The 12,080-nt window shown below is 43.8% G+C and overlaps 1 protein-coding gene across 2 annotated transcripts in view; it reads left to right on the top strand.

Moving 5' to 3' along the window:
• The first annotated feature begins 688 nt into the window (after nt 1-688).
• GORASP2 (golgi reassembly stacking protein 2) overlaps nt 689-12,080 on the top strand; it is a 39,890-nt gene continuing 28,498 nt past the window's right edge. Inside the window, exon 1 of one of the 2 annotated variants that reach the window (XM_004703750.2) lies at nt 689-791. In XM_004703750.2, the coding sequence (XP_004703807.1) occupies nt 729-791 (63 nt within the window). In that variant the 5' untranslated portion in view covers nt 689-728. The remainder of the gene's footprint in view (nt 792-12,080) is intronic. The other variant, XM_045299256.1, reaches the window with a different exon arrangement.

Genomic DNA, 12,080 nt, shown 5'->3' with positions numbered 1-12,080 from the left:
CCCAGGTGATTCTGAGACGGACTTGGTTTAGTTATCTCGTGCTGGCAACCCAAATGATGGGTTCTCATGGGCTGGGAGGGCAAACAGGACCAAACCTTGGTTAATCCTCCATGATTCTTTGGGAATCTTTGTTTCGTGAAGGGAAAGTTTGGTTTTCATTTATTTTCTTTCTTTTTTTTTTTTTAACAATCATTTTATTGGGGATAGTTTTCATTTTTACAATTGACAGACGTGGGCAGAGCAGACGTAGTGGTTAGCTCACAATACCCAGTGGGAGAGATTTCCTTCTACCGCTAGTTTACAGCAGCAGTCCTTTTCCTGAATTTGGCCACCAGGGGGCACTACAGACAAGAAGACAGTCTTTTGCGAAAGGCGTTTCGCGTCTAAATAAAGCTTGTCCCCTTTAGGACCCCGTAGCCAGGGGCCGCAACTACGCGACTCGTCTTTCTGCGGTCTCGCGAGCACGTGTAGGGCACTCCCACTCTGGTTCCGCCTTCCCTCCCCGCGCGCTCGTTCAGCTCCCTCCTGGTTGTGCGCAGTAGGTGGCGCTGTCTGTGGCGTCGCAGCGGCGCCGGCTGCCCGGGCGACGGTCTCCCGGCGGGCAGTGCGGCCCGGCTCTCAGGTGGCTGCGAGTGCCACGTCCTAAGTGCTACGCGGAGGAGCGGAGCGGGCGGTGCGCGGGGGGCGGGGAGCAGCGCGGATCCCGGCCACACGGTTCGGCCGCCGCCATGGGCTCCACGCAGAGCGTCGAGATCCCAGGCGGGGGTACGGAAGGCTACCACGTCCTGCGGGTAAGAGCTCCGACGGCGTCCCGGGCGGCGGGCTGGAGGTGGGGCCCTCCTGCGAGGTGACGGAGGCCCCGTGGGCCCCTGTGCCGGGCAGCCAGGCCCGACCCCCGCAAGGAGCGCCGACTGTGGGCGCTGCCATGGCCGAGGCTGGACGGGTCCGGAGGCCGCTCCCGTCCCGCCTCCCCAGAGCGGCTCTGGAGGACGGGCCGGAGCCTGAGGCGACTGCCGGTCACCCTGCCGGGGCGGCCCTAGGAGACAGGGGCAGCCTTGGCTCCTCTTCCTCCACACGGCCTTCTCTGCTCCCTAATTCGTAGCATCCAAAGTTAAAGGACTTGGGGGAAAACTCCCCAGAAGGGGTGAGAGTGAAGGCAGCATTTGAGCTTCCGAGAGAAGAAACCCTGAGTCCCTGGGACAGGTGGTGGGGGGCGCCGGGGTGCGGGGTGCGATGGCAGGTGTGGATTCAGCTCGGCGCCGTCCGGAAGGCCAGTTAGGAGAGAAAAATCGAAGTGGGTGTCATGGACTTGCATTACTAGGTCCTGTGCAGACGCCTCTCCAGTGTCCCTCCTGGCCTTTCCAACCCCCCGATTCAACATTGGCTGGAGGGCAGCACTTCCGTTCTGTTCTTGCCAGGATTGCTGGGGGTGGCGGTGGTGTGTGTGTTGTGGGGGAGAGGGGGAAGATAAAGGTTTAGCTCCACCGGGCACGGTACACGAGGGAATGGAGAGGAATGTGCCTCACACAGTCCTTCCAAATGGAGGACACCTGAAGGTACCAGGATGCCGAGAAGCGTCCTTTCTCAAAAGGCGCTTGTTCAAACCTCCACCTATGAACAGCCCTGGGTTGTGCGGCCCCACCCCCTTCCCCCATGGAACCGCGAGGTGAGAAAAGTATCATTGGTTGGTGATCGGGTGCTGTGACACTGACGTGTGGGTAGGCGAGTGACCACTGGTCACTCTCAGAGTGACCCCAATCAGGAGTCCATTAGTGTCACCGGTGAGAATGTTTTCCATGGAAGTCCGAGTGTGTTGTTTCCTGGTGCAGCCTTCGTTCTTCCCGGTCCTCTCTGTTTCCGGCAAGACAACAGTCCTGCACGCTTGTGATCGCGCTGTGATCGATCCCCTTTCTGATCGCCAGGATTGATGCTTGCTTGTCCTTGCACTCCACTGAAAAGTCCTCTTTTGAAGCTACCATCTCGGGGGAAAGCGTGATTTTTCCCACTAAGAATGAGTCTGGAAATAAGCCTTCGGACTTTCCTGTTCCCGTCACCGAGCACACCCCTGCAGGGTCAAACTGACAGGGAAGTGGAAGGAAAATTGTCGATCCCAGGTGGGAAGTGAAAGTGGCAGGGCCCTCTGTTCCCTGGCGTGCTGTTCTCAGGACTGGAGCTTGCTGCCTAGCATTGATTACCAGCGGTTGATGGTGGCCATGGATGCCTGTACTACTTACTTAGTAAGACTCATTCGTGTTGAAGATTTTCCATTAATATATAGGTATGTTTAAACTTGTTGAACTTTAAATATTGAAAACTCCATTTTGGTGTAAAAAGAGGTTTTTTTAAAGTTTATGTGCTTGAATGACAACTGCACATCAGAAGGATTCTCGTGTAATGACTTAAAATTTACTTCACTCTAACATAAAACAGTGTAAATGTATTTGTTTTCTTTGTAGGTGTGCCTCAATAAATGAGTATTCATACATATTTAGCGATGCAAATGTGATATGAACATGTAAACCTGATTTTTTTTTTTAAACACCTAGGCAACATTGGTTACCAATTGTATCTGGAGCATTAAAAAAAAAACAGATGAAGTCTTAGAGTTTCATTAGAAATCTTAGAGCTTTAAATAGCAGTGATTGTCTTGTTTAGTGCAACTTCTAAATTTTTCCAAGTTCCTAACTCATTTGCCCCAGTCAACAATTGGTTTTCTTTGTAATTGGATTGTTTTCAAACGGAAACATCCAATTGTGACATGTAAAAATGCCTGTCTTTCACCTGTTACTGCTTAAATGTACGCAGTATGCTCCGTAGCTGGATTATTGAACTGTAAACAAAAAAAAAAATGGCAGGAAAAACATGCAGTAAAATCACCCATGTACATTCACAACAAAAGTTTCAAAAGAAAAAAAAGGAGGGGGGACACCCATGTCCAATGAGCTCTAAAATTAGTTGATCAGAAGTCACTTTTCCTTAATATTTCCATGACCAATTCCTTGTTTTGTGATCATATTGCATACTCCACATCAGTAATGAGGAGTACTTAAGGTGGACAATGCATGTGGTCCAAGTGTTTCATGAATGTAAAGGCATGCAGTTTCTATCCCTTCCCCTCCTCTCTCGTTTCCTTTTTAACTAGTGGAACCGTGATACAGATTGTTAGACACCTTGCTCTTCGCACTTTCTGGCATGTCGTGGCAATCTTTCAGTAGCAGCGCATAGAGATCTGCCTCATTCTTCCAGGCAGCTGCAGCGTAGCCTGCTGTACCATAGTGTGGTGATGCAGCGCCTCCTCAGTTTTTCTTGTCAAGTCTTTTGGTTTGGTGTGTGTGTATGTGTGTGTTTCTATATGTATATTTCTGCAACATCAAACTCTTTGTTTTCACTTTTTTTGCATTTGCGAAATGTTTTCGCAAATCAGTGCGTTTTTATTTTGTCTACATGTTTTATCTTCATTTTGTTAGATCACTACATTGTTGCCAACAGTTGTACATTAGGGAAACATTGGATGAGTTCAGAACCAAGAACCTGCATTACTTGTAACCCCACTATCTAAAGGTAAATAATGTTGATGTATTTTCCCTACTTTTTCTTTCTTTTCCTCTGTGTAACATTGCCCCATATCTACGTTTCACAATGATTTTATATGATCTGACATAGTAAACTATGGTCTGTGTAATTTTTAAAATGAAAGTTATGCAATGGTAGCTGTACCCATATGTCTAACAGGTGAGGGATGGTTAAATTAGCCTGGATGTAACCGCAGGTCGGAATGCCATGCATTCGGTGAAAGTTGTGTTGCAAAGGTATCTGCAGGCCCCTGTCTATAAGTGGGCACACACTGAGGAAAATAAAATGGAAAGTTAATAACCCAGAGTATTACGAAGATCATTGATGGCTGATGATATTTTCATATTCCTTTTGAGCATATTCCTGGACTCTGCAGTAATCATGAAGTACAAGTATAAGGACTTAAAAGCTTTGTGGGAAAACTTCATTGTCTTTTAATTCCAACTTACCACAAACTTGTGAAGGCCCCTTCCTATAGTCATAAAAAATGAGGTTATAAACCATAAAAAGTAGATGATTTTTTAAACTTTATTTACAAATCTTGTATTTTCATGCAGTAGATGAGATTTCATGTTCTGCGTGAGTACAGCTCTCATTCCTGACCCTAGACCAAATGTCAGTCAGCGGAAGTGTCTAGCAGACATCTCTGTTTTGTTAGGAATTACTATAAGTTGCTTTTTGCAGTTAAATATCTTGATTACCAAAATTCTGACCAAGATTTTCCATTATATATCCAGTGAACCCAACAGAGCCATTTAAAAAATAACAAGTTTGAATGTGCCTTGTGGGTGCCTGTTATGGATTAAAATCTTCCAATTAATTTTGTCCTTTACATAATACTCTTTGAGGTGGGGGTGTCTGAGGACATTCTGGACCCAGTGTCATACCCATATAGGGCATGGACAATGTCACGTTCTCTATTCCTTGTAGTTTCCCTTGAGAAGAGTTAGGTGTTGGATATTGCAGGTCTGCTGAGCCATTTGTTGCATGTAGGTAGCATCAGGTGCTCTCCACTGAAGAGGAAAGGACAGCACTAAACTTATTTTTATAGAAATAGACTATCTAGTCTGTATCTACTACTGTATGGAATTTAGTGGTGTCACTAGTCTACATGAAATCCTATTATAGGATATCAATTTAGTACTTGTTTTGAGAAAGTAAATTCCCTATGTATGGTATTTACAATTTATTTTCTGCCTTATTCTTGTAATGCAAAAGTTGCTTCAAGTTTTCAAACATATATCCCTTTTGAAGAACATAAAATCTTTTTTTTTTTTAAACATAAAAATCTTACTACTACTTCCCTCTCACCCATTCGGAAAACATACATATATACTCGTGTATAAGCTGAATTTTTTCAGTACATTAAAAAAAAAATCATTTTATTAGGGGCTCATACAACTCATCACAATCTGTACATACGTCATCTGTCCAGCACTTTAGTACATATGTTGACTTCATCATTCTTATGACACCCACTTTCCACTTGAGCCCCTGGTTTCAGTACATTTTTAATGCCGTTTTTGTGGTAAAATTAGGTGCTTCGGCTAATATTCGGGTCAGCTTATACTCGAGTATATACGATATATAAGAAGAAGAAGAAAAGGGAAAAAAGTGGGCTGGTGGTGCAGTGGATCACGCAATTTGGCTCTTGACCCCAAGATCAGCTGTCCATACCCACCAGTGCTCTGCCAGAGAAAGATGAGGCTGTCTGCTCCTAGTACAAATGTATGGTCCGAGAAACCTGTGGAGCCGTTCTGCTCTGTCCTATAGGGTCACTATGAAAATTGAATGAGAGGCAGTGGGTTTAAAAAAGTAAAGGGGTTGGGTTGTCCGATATTTTCCAAATAGAAGATTAAGTCATTAGAAAAGCACCCCCTACAACATTGTAAAGCTGCCCCAGTGACATCTGCTAATGAGAGACTGGATGATGTGGCCAACCAGTAGACATCCTGTGAAAGTACTTGCAAACAAGGAATCAGAATGTTTCCATTGTATTAAGTCACAGAATTGGGCCGCTTACCACAAGATCAGTAGTTCGAAACCACCAGCCGCTCCATGGGAGAAAGATGAGGCTTTCTACTCCTGTAAAGAGTTAGGCTTAGAAACTCAAAGGGGACAGTTCTGCCCTGTCCTATAGGCTTACTTATGAGTCGGGATCAATTCAATGGCATTTAGTTTATTGCTTCTTTACAGACTGTCATATTTTAGGGATGAAATCTGTTTTAATGCAGGGATTACCATCGTTAGGGGCTTTCTTTGGGGAGGTGTACTGGTGGGTAAGTACATTTTCTGCCCCTCTGCAGAAAGTCACAGAATGTGCAGCACTTATTCTAGGGCCTGCAAGCCAGTCAGATGAACAAGAACAGGAACACTGCCTCTGATATTTTCCTAAGAATTGAGCTTAAAGTAACCACTAACTTCAGGATATTCGTGTTTCCAGCTTTAATATTGTACTGAAAGGGTTACATTTTGATTGATTTGCTGATAATATAATAGACAACCTAGACCAGTTTGATAAGTGCTTTCGAACTGGACTAGTTTACCTTGGGAGGTATGATCATCAAGGAAGATGACTTTTTAAAACAACATATTTAGAACCAAAGTAGTTGCTTTGTGCGACAGTACACTACTCCTTTGGCATTGCAAACAATTGACTGTGATGAAGAAAGAATGGTGCCTGTGTTTTAGCCTCCAGGTGCCCTCCATCCTTTCTCCCTTCCTCCCTCTAAACAAAAAACACAGAGAGTTTCAAGCACAAGCACATCATCAGAAATAAGGAACCACTAGAAACGAATTGTGGCAGCAATTGTACAGTTCTGCTTGATGTGATTGAACTATGGAATGCTATGATGCATCTATTAACTCCCAATTAATAATAAAATTTTACAAATGCAAGAAATAAAAAAAGGAACCTTGCCATCTTTTACACCAGAATACCTCAAGAGGGCACCCTAACATCATTGGAGGGCACCCTTGGGAATTACTGCCCCAGCCAGCACCTATTTGTGTTTCCGTGGACAACTTAACTGTCTGAACTTATTTCGGGTTTTCTTTTGATCTAAAAAGTGGTATTGCTTCCTTCTCACTAAAAATCAAATTATTCTATATGAAAATACTTTGAAAAGTTAGCACTATTAAATAAATCTCCTGATTAAGTTAAACAGCAGCTGCTTACTGAAAGGTTGGCAGTTCAAACTTAATAGCTGCTCCTCAGGAGAAAGAAGGCTAGCTGCTCCCATAATGTCTCAGAAGCCAGCTCAATTTTACCCTGTCCTATAGAGTCACTGTAAATCAGAGTCAACCTGATGGCCTGGGCTTTTGGACAATCTCATTGGTTGTCCCGAGGATTAAAAATGAGATTTTCAGTGTCAAGTGCCTAGCATGAGGCATGATCAACTCACTGCCGTCAAGTCCGTTCTGACTCATAACCACCCTATGGGACGGTAGAACGGGCCCTGGGGGTTTCTAAGACTATAACTCTTTACAGGAGTAGAAAGCCTCATCTTTTTCTCTTTGGCGCATAATGAAGACTTGATGAATGTTAGTTGATGCTTTTATTATTAATATCTGCATTGTTGTATTTCCCACTGAGAACTAGTATTGTGTTAATGTGAGTTAAAGTATCCTGATTGTGAACTTTTTAATAGTCCATTTAATCAAGCAACAGCTCCTTTGGCGCCCTATTCATTTTAGTGAGATGCCTGCTAATTTTTTAAACTCCTCGTTTTTAGCAACTTTTAAGTTGCATTCTAAAAGATAACATGAGTACCAGATCTTTTTTTATTATTTTGCCACAGTATCATTAAATACTTTAATTAAAATGACTAGGAATCTAATTAAAATGATCTTGCTAGGTTTGAGTTTCTTCCTTCTAGGAACAGATAGCTTAGCGGCAGTTTGACTTATCTCCTGGTGATATGATAATTCAATCTTAGAGACCATCTAGCCAACCTCCTCACTTCACAGCTGAAGAAAGAGACACAGGGAGTTCTCTTTCTCTAAGGAACAAAGATCTAAGTTGACATTTTAAAAAGTGTAAAATCAGGCAACAAATGATCAAAGTTCTTGCTTCTTTGGAAGTAACTTCAATTTCTTTGGATTTTGTTTTCCTTTTCTGAATATACAGATCTTTTAAAGAAGCTACTGCATAATGACACATTTTTGGTTTTTTTAATCGTTGTATTAGGGGCTCATACAACTCTTATCACAATCCATACATACATCAACTGTGTAAAGCACATTTGTACATTCATTGCCCTCGTCATTCTCAAAACATTTGCTCTCCACTTAAGCCCCTGGCATCAGCTCCTTATTTTTTCGCCTCTCTCCCCACTCCCCCCTCCATCATGAACCCTTGATAGTTTATAAATTATTTTGTCATATCTTGTCCTGTCTGACGTCTCCCTTCACCCACTGTTCTGTTGTCTGTCCCCCAGGGAGGAGGTCACATGTAGATCCTTATAATTGGTTCCCCCTTTCCAACCTGCCCTCCCTCTGCCTTCCCAGTATCACCACTCACACCACTGGTCCTGTAGGGCTCATCCGCCCTGGATTCCCTGTGTTTCCAGTTCCTATCTGTACCAGTGTACATCCTCTGGTCTAGCCATACTTGCAAGGTAGAATTGGGATCATGATATTGGGGGTGGGTTGGGAGGAAACAGGAACTAGAAGAAAGTTGTATGTTTCATTGTTGCTACATCGCACCTTGATTCTCTCGTCTCCTCCCCGATACCCTTCTTTAAAGGGATGTCCAGTGGCCTACAAATGGGCTTTGGGTCTCCACCCTGCACTCCACCCCCACCCCCGCCCCACATTCACTATGACAAGATTTTTTGTTCTGATGATACCTGATACCTGATCCCTTCAACACCTCATGATCGCACAGGCTGTTGTGCTTCTTCCATGTGGGCTTTGTTGCTTCTGAGCTAGATGGCCGCTTGTTTACCTTCAAGCCTTTAAGACCTCAGATGCTATATTTTTTGGTAGCCGGGCACCATCAGCTTTCTTCACCACATTTGCTTATGCACCCGCTTTGTCTTCAGTGGTTGTGTCGGGAAGATGAGCATCACAGAATGCCAATTTAATAGAAGAAAGTATTCTTGCATGGAGGGAGTACTTGAGTGGAGGCCCAATGTCCTTCTGCTACCTTAATACGAAACCTATAAATATAGGCACATAGATCTATTTCCTCATCCTCATATATAAATACATTTGCATATGTACATGCATTTATCTAGACCTCTATAAATACCCTTTGCCTCCCAGCTCTTCCCTTTATTTCCTTTGACTTTCCGCTTGTCCCACTATCATGCTCAGTCCCCACCTGGGTTTCAGCAATTCCTCTTGGTAACATTCCCCTTGATCACGCCCTACCAGCCTCCCACACCCTCCTCACCACCCATTTGGATCACTTGTTGTTCCCTTGTCCCCGGGTTTGTTAACACCACTGCCTTTCCCCACTTCCCCTGAAACTGTCGGTCTCATTGTTTTGTCCAGATTGTTCGTCCAGCCTATCTTATTTAGACAGACCTGCGGAGATAATAACATGCACAAAAACAAGACAGAGCAAAACCAAGCAACAATGTACACAAAACAACAACAAACCACTGACAAAAAAAACCCAAAACATAACAAGAAAGCTTGTAGTTAGTTCAAGGACTGTTTGTTGGCCTTTAGGAGTGTTTTCCAGTCCAGTTTGTTGGGGCACCACGCTCTGGCCCCAAAGTCCACTTTCAGCATTCCCTGTGGACCTTGCCACTCCGTTCCCTTGCTGTTCTGTTGCACCTCTTTAGTGTTTTGCCTCGGTGTGGCAGGATCAGATTGGGTGCAATTCCCACACTGTGTCTCTGGTGTAGGGCTATGGGTCAGTGAGGGGCGTCATGTCTCATAGTGGGGCTGGCCATGTGGTCCTCTCTGTGGACCGGCTCCTCTAATTGGGAACATCGTCCTCATAGCTTGGTGAGCCAGGATGTGCTCCACTCTCCCCTCCTCCCCCTTCATCTCCACCCGTGTGCTCTGATCAGATATGTCCCTCTCCCGGAGCTGCAGATTCAATGACATCCTCTGAAATAAATTCTTCTGGGGGGAGGGGAATGACACGTTTTTTTTATTGTTGTTTTTATTTCTTTTTAGTTGTCATCAGAATTTCTTATTCAAATTACCATATATGTTACAAACTGTATCTAAGGTCAAGAGAGTATGCTCTTCAGTTTTTGTTTCTCTTAATCTTTTTATTGGGGGGATTACAGGTCTTACAACAATCTATACATCAATTGTATCCAACACATTTGTACATATGTTACCATCGTCATTTTCAAAACATTTTCTTTCTACTTGAGCCCTTGGGACCAGTGCCCCATTTTTCCCTCTCACCCCTATCCTCCCATCCTCATGAACCCCTGATAAAATACTGTTATTTTCATATACTGTCTACTGTCTCCCTTCACCCACATTTCTGTTGTTTGTCCCCCTGGGTGGGCGGGGGGTTATACATCGTTCACTATGATTGGTTCACCATTTCTCACCCTTTCCCCCCCCCACCTTCTCCCTACTCTCGTGGTATCACTACTACCATTACTGTACCTGAGGGGTTTATCTGTGTGTTCTGTGTGTCGAGAGCTCTTATCTTCCAGTGTACATGTTCTAGTATAGCAGATTTATAAGATAGAACTGGGGTCCTGATAGTGGGGGGAGGTGGGGAAGAAGCATTAAAGAATTAGAGGAATGGGTGTGTTCCATCTGCACTATGCTGCACCCTGGCTGATAAATTCCTTCCTTGTGACCCTTCTGTGAGGGAATATCCAATTATCTACAGGTGGACTTTGGATGTTCACTCCGACCCCCATCATTTGCATCCATATATTTGTTTGGGGTCGTCTGATGCTTGATACCTGATCCCATTGACACCTCATGATCACACAGGCTGTTGTACTTCCAAGTGGGCTTTGCTGCTTCCCTGCTAGATGGCTGCTTGTTTAACTTCAACCTTTTAAGATCCAGGCGGTATATCTTTTAATAGCCGGGCACCATCAGCTTTCTTCACCACATTTGCTTGTTCACCCATTTTGACTTCAGTGATTGTGTTGGGAAGGTGAGCATCCCGAATGCAAGGTTATCAGAACAAAATGTTCTTGTGTTGAGGGAGTACATGAGTAGAGGCCCAATGTTGGTCTTCAGGTTATTTTGATACAACTTTTGAATAGACTATTTTAGGAGGTGATGTTTAGAGGTGTAGTGTTTACATATTTGGACTGTGATCTGCAGGGTCACCATTAGTCTTATTTAAAATCTCTGCAGTTGTGAAAAACAGAGGTGAGTATACTAGTACTAAATCAAGACAAAAGAGATGGTGGGGTGAACTGAAAGTCATTTGAGGGATTTTTGTTCAATTTAGGCTTAGGGAAGGACCAGCCAAAGCAAACTCACTGCCATCCAGTCTGCTGACTCACAGAAATGCAGCCCAGGAATAAAATAGGGGCAATTACACATTCTTCTGAGTAAAATGTATGAAAAAAAATTTTTATGCTTAGAAAAATTAAGGGAGATAATTCACATAACAGCTAAGAACCTGGGAAAATGTACCTTTGCATTTTACCATGTAAATCACCTAGTCTGGTGATCTGTAATTTCTGTTGTTGCATTAAGATCGAATGTCTGTCAACCATTGCCTGGATGTATATAAAGAAGTCGACCAGGAATGCTGAGAAAATGCCTTTCCTCCTTTCTGCCCAAGCCTTACCCTGTCATTCTGTGATCCCTTCCTCCAAGCGAAGTTTTAGAGAGAGAGAGGGGTGGAGCGGGGCGGGGCGGGGCAGAGTCCTTATACAAAATTAGCTACATTTGGTAACAATAATGTAAAGAGGTGCTTACCTGTAAAGCATCTGGTGAGGAACCATCAGGTCTCTAAGCAATTAGTTGTAAAAAGAATTCACTAATCCTGAATGAGAAGATGTGGGAAAAGTCAGAGTTTAAATGGTTTTTATTACTAGAACTTGATTAGACGAAGCGATTCATAGGCAATTTATTTCCAACTTTGCCCCAAATCCCACCACCAGAGAGTCTATTCCAACTCCTCTGACTGACCCGATAGGACAGAGTAGACGTGCCCCTTTGGGTTTCCAAGGCTGAATTTCTACAGGAGCAAGACAGCGTCATCTTTCTCTCCCCCTTGGAGCAGCCAGTGGGTTTGAACTGCTGACTGTGCAGTTAGGAACCCAATACGTAATCTATGCCACTAGGGCCTTTTTCTAACTTTGTTAACTGCTAACGTTAAACAGACAGACAGAACAAAGCATATTTTCTGTTGTTACCTGGTACATGAGTACATTTCATGAAAAATGCATTTTTATGCCATGAGTTCTTGATATTTATGTATTCTGTCATGGTGCACTACATTGACTCCAGGACCCACAGAAATGATGCACAGTTTGAATTGTACCATTTTGAGAATACAGTGAACCCTCGTTTATCGCGGTTAATCGGTTCTAGACCCTACCGTGATAAAT

Source organism: Echinops telfairi, unplaced genomic scaffold, assembly GCF_000313985.2.
Source record: "Echinops telfairi isolate 266 unplaced genomic scaffold, ASM31398v2 ScPeMD7_4;HRSCAF=17, whole genome shotgun sequence".
Taxonomy (NCBI): domain Eukaryota; kingdom Metazoa; phylum Chordata; class Mammalia; order Afrosoricida; family Tenrecidae; genus Echinops; species Echinops telfairi.
Note: the sequence above shows the minus strand (reverse complement) of the source record. Positions and strands in the feature narration are given on the sequence as shown.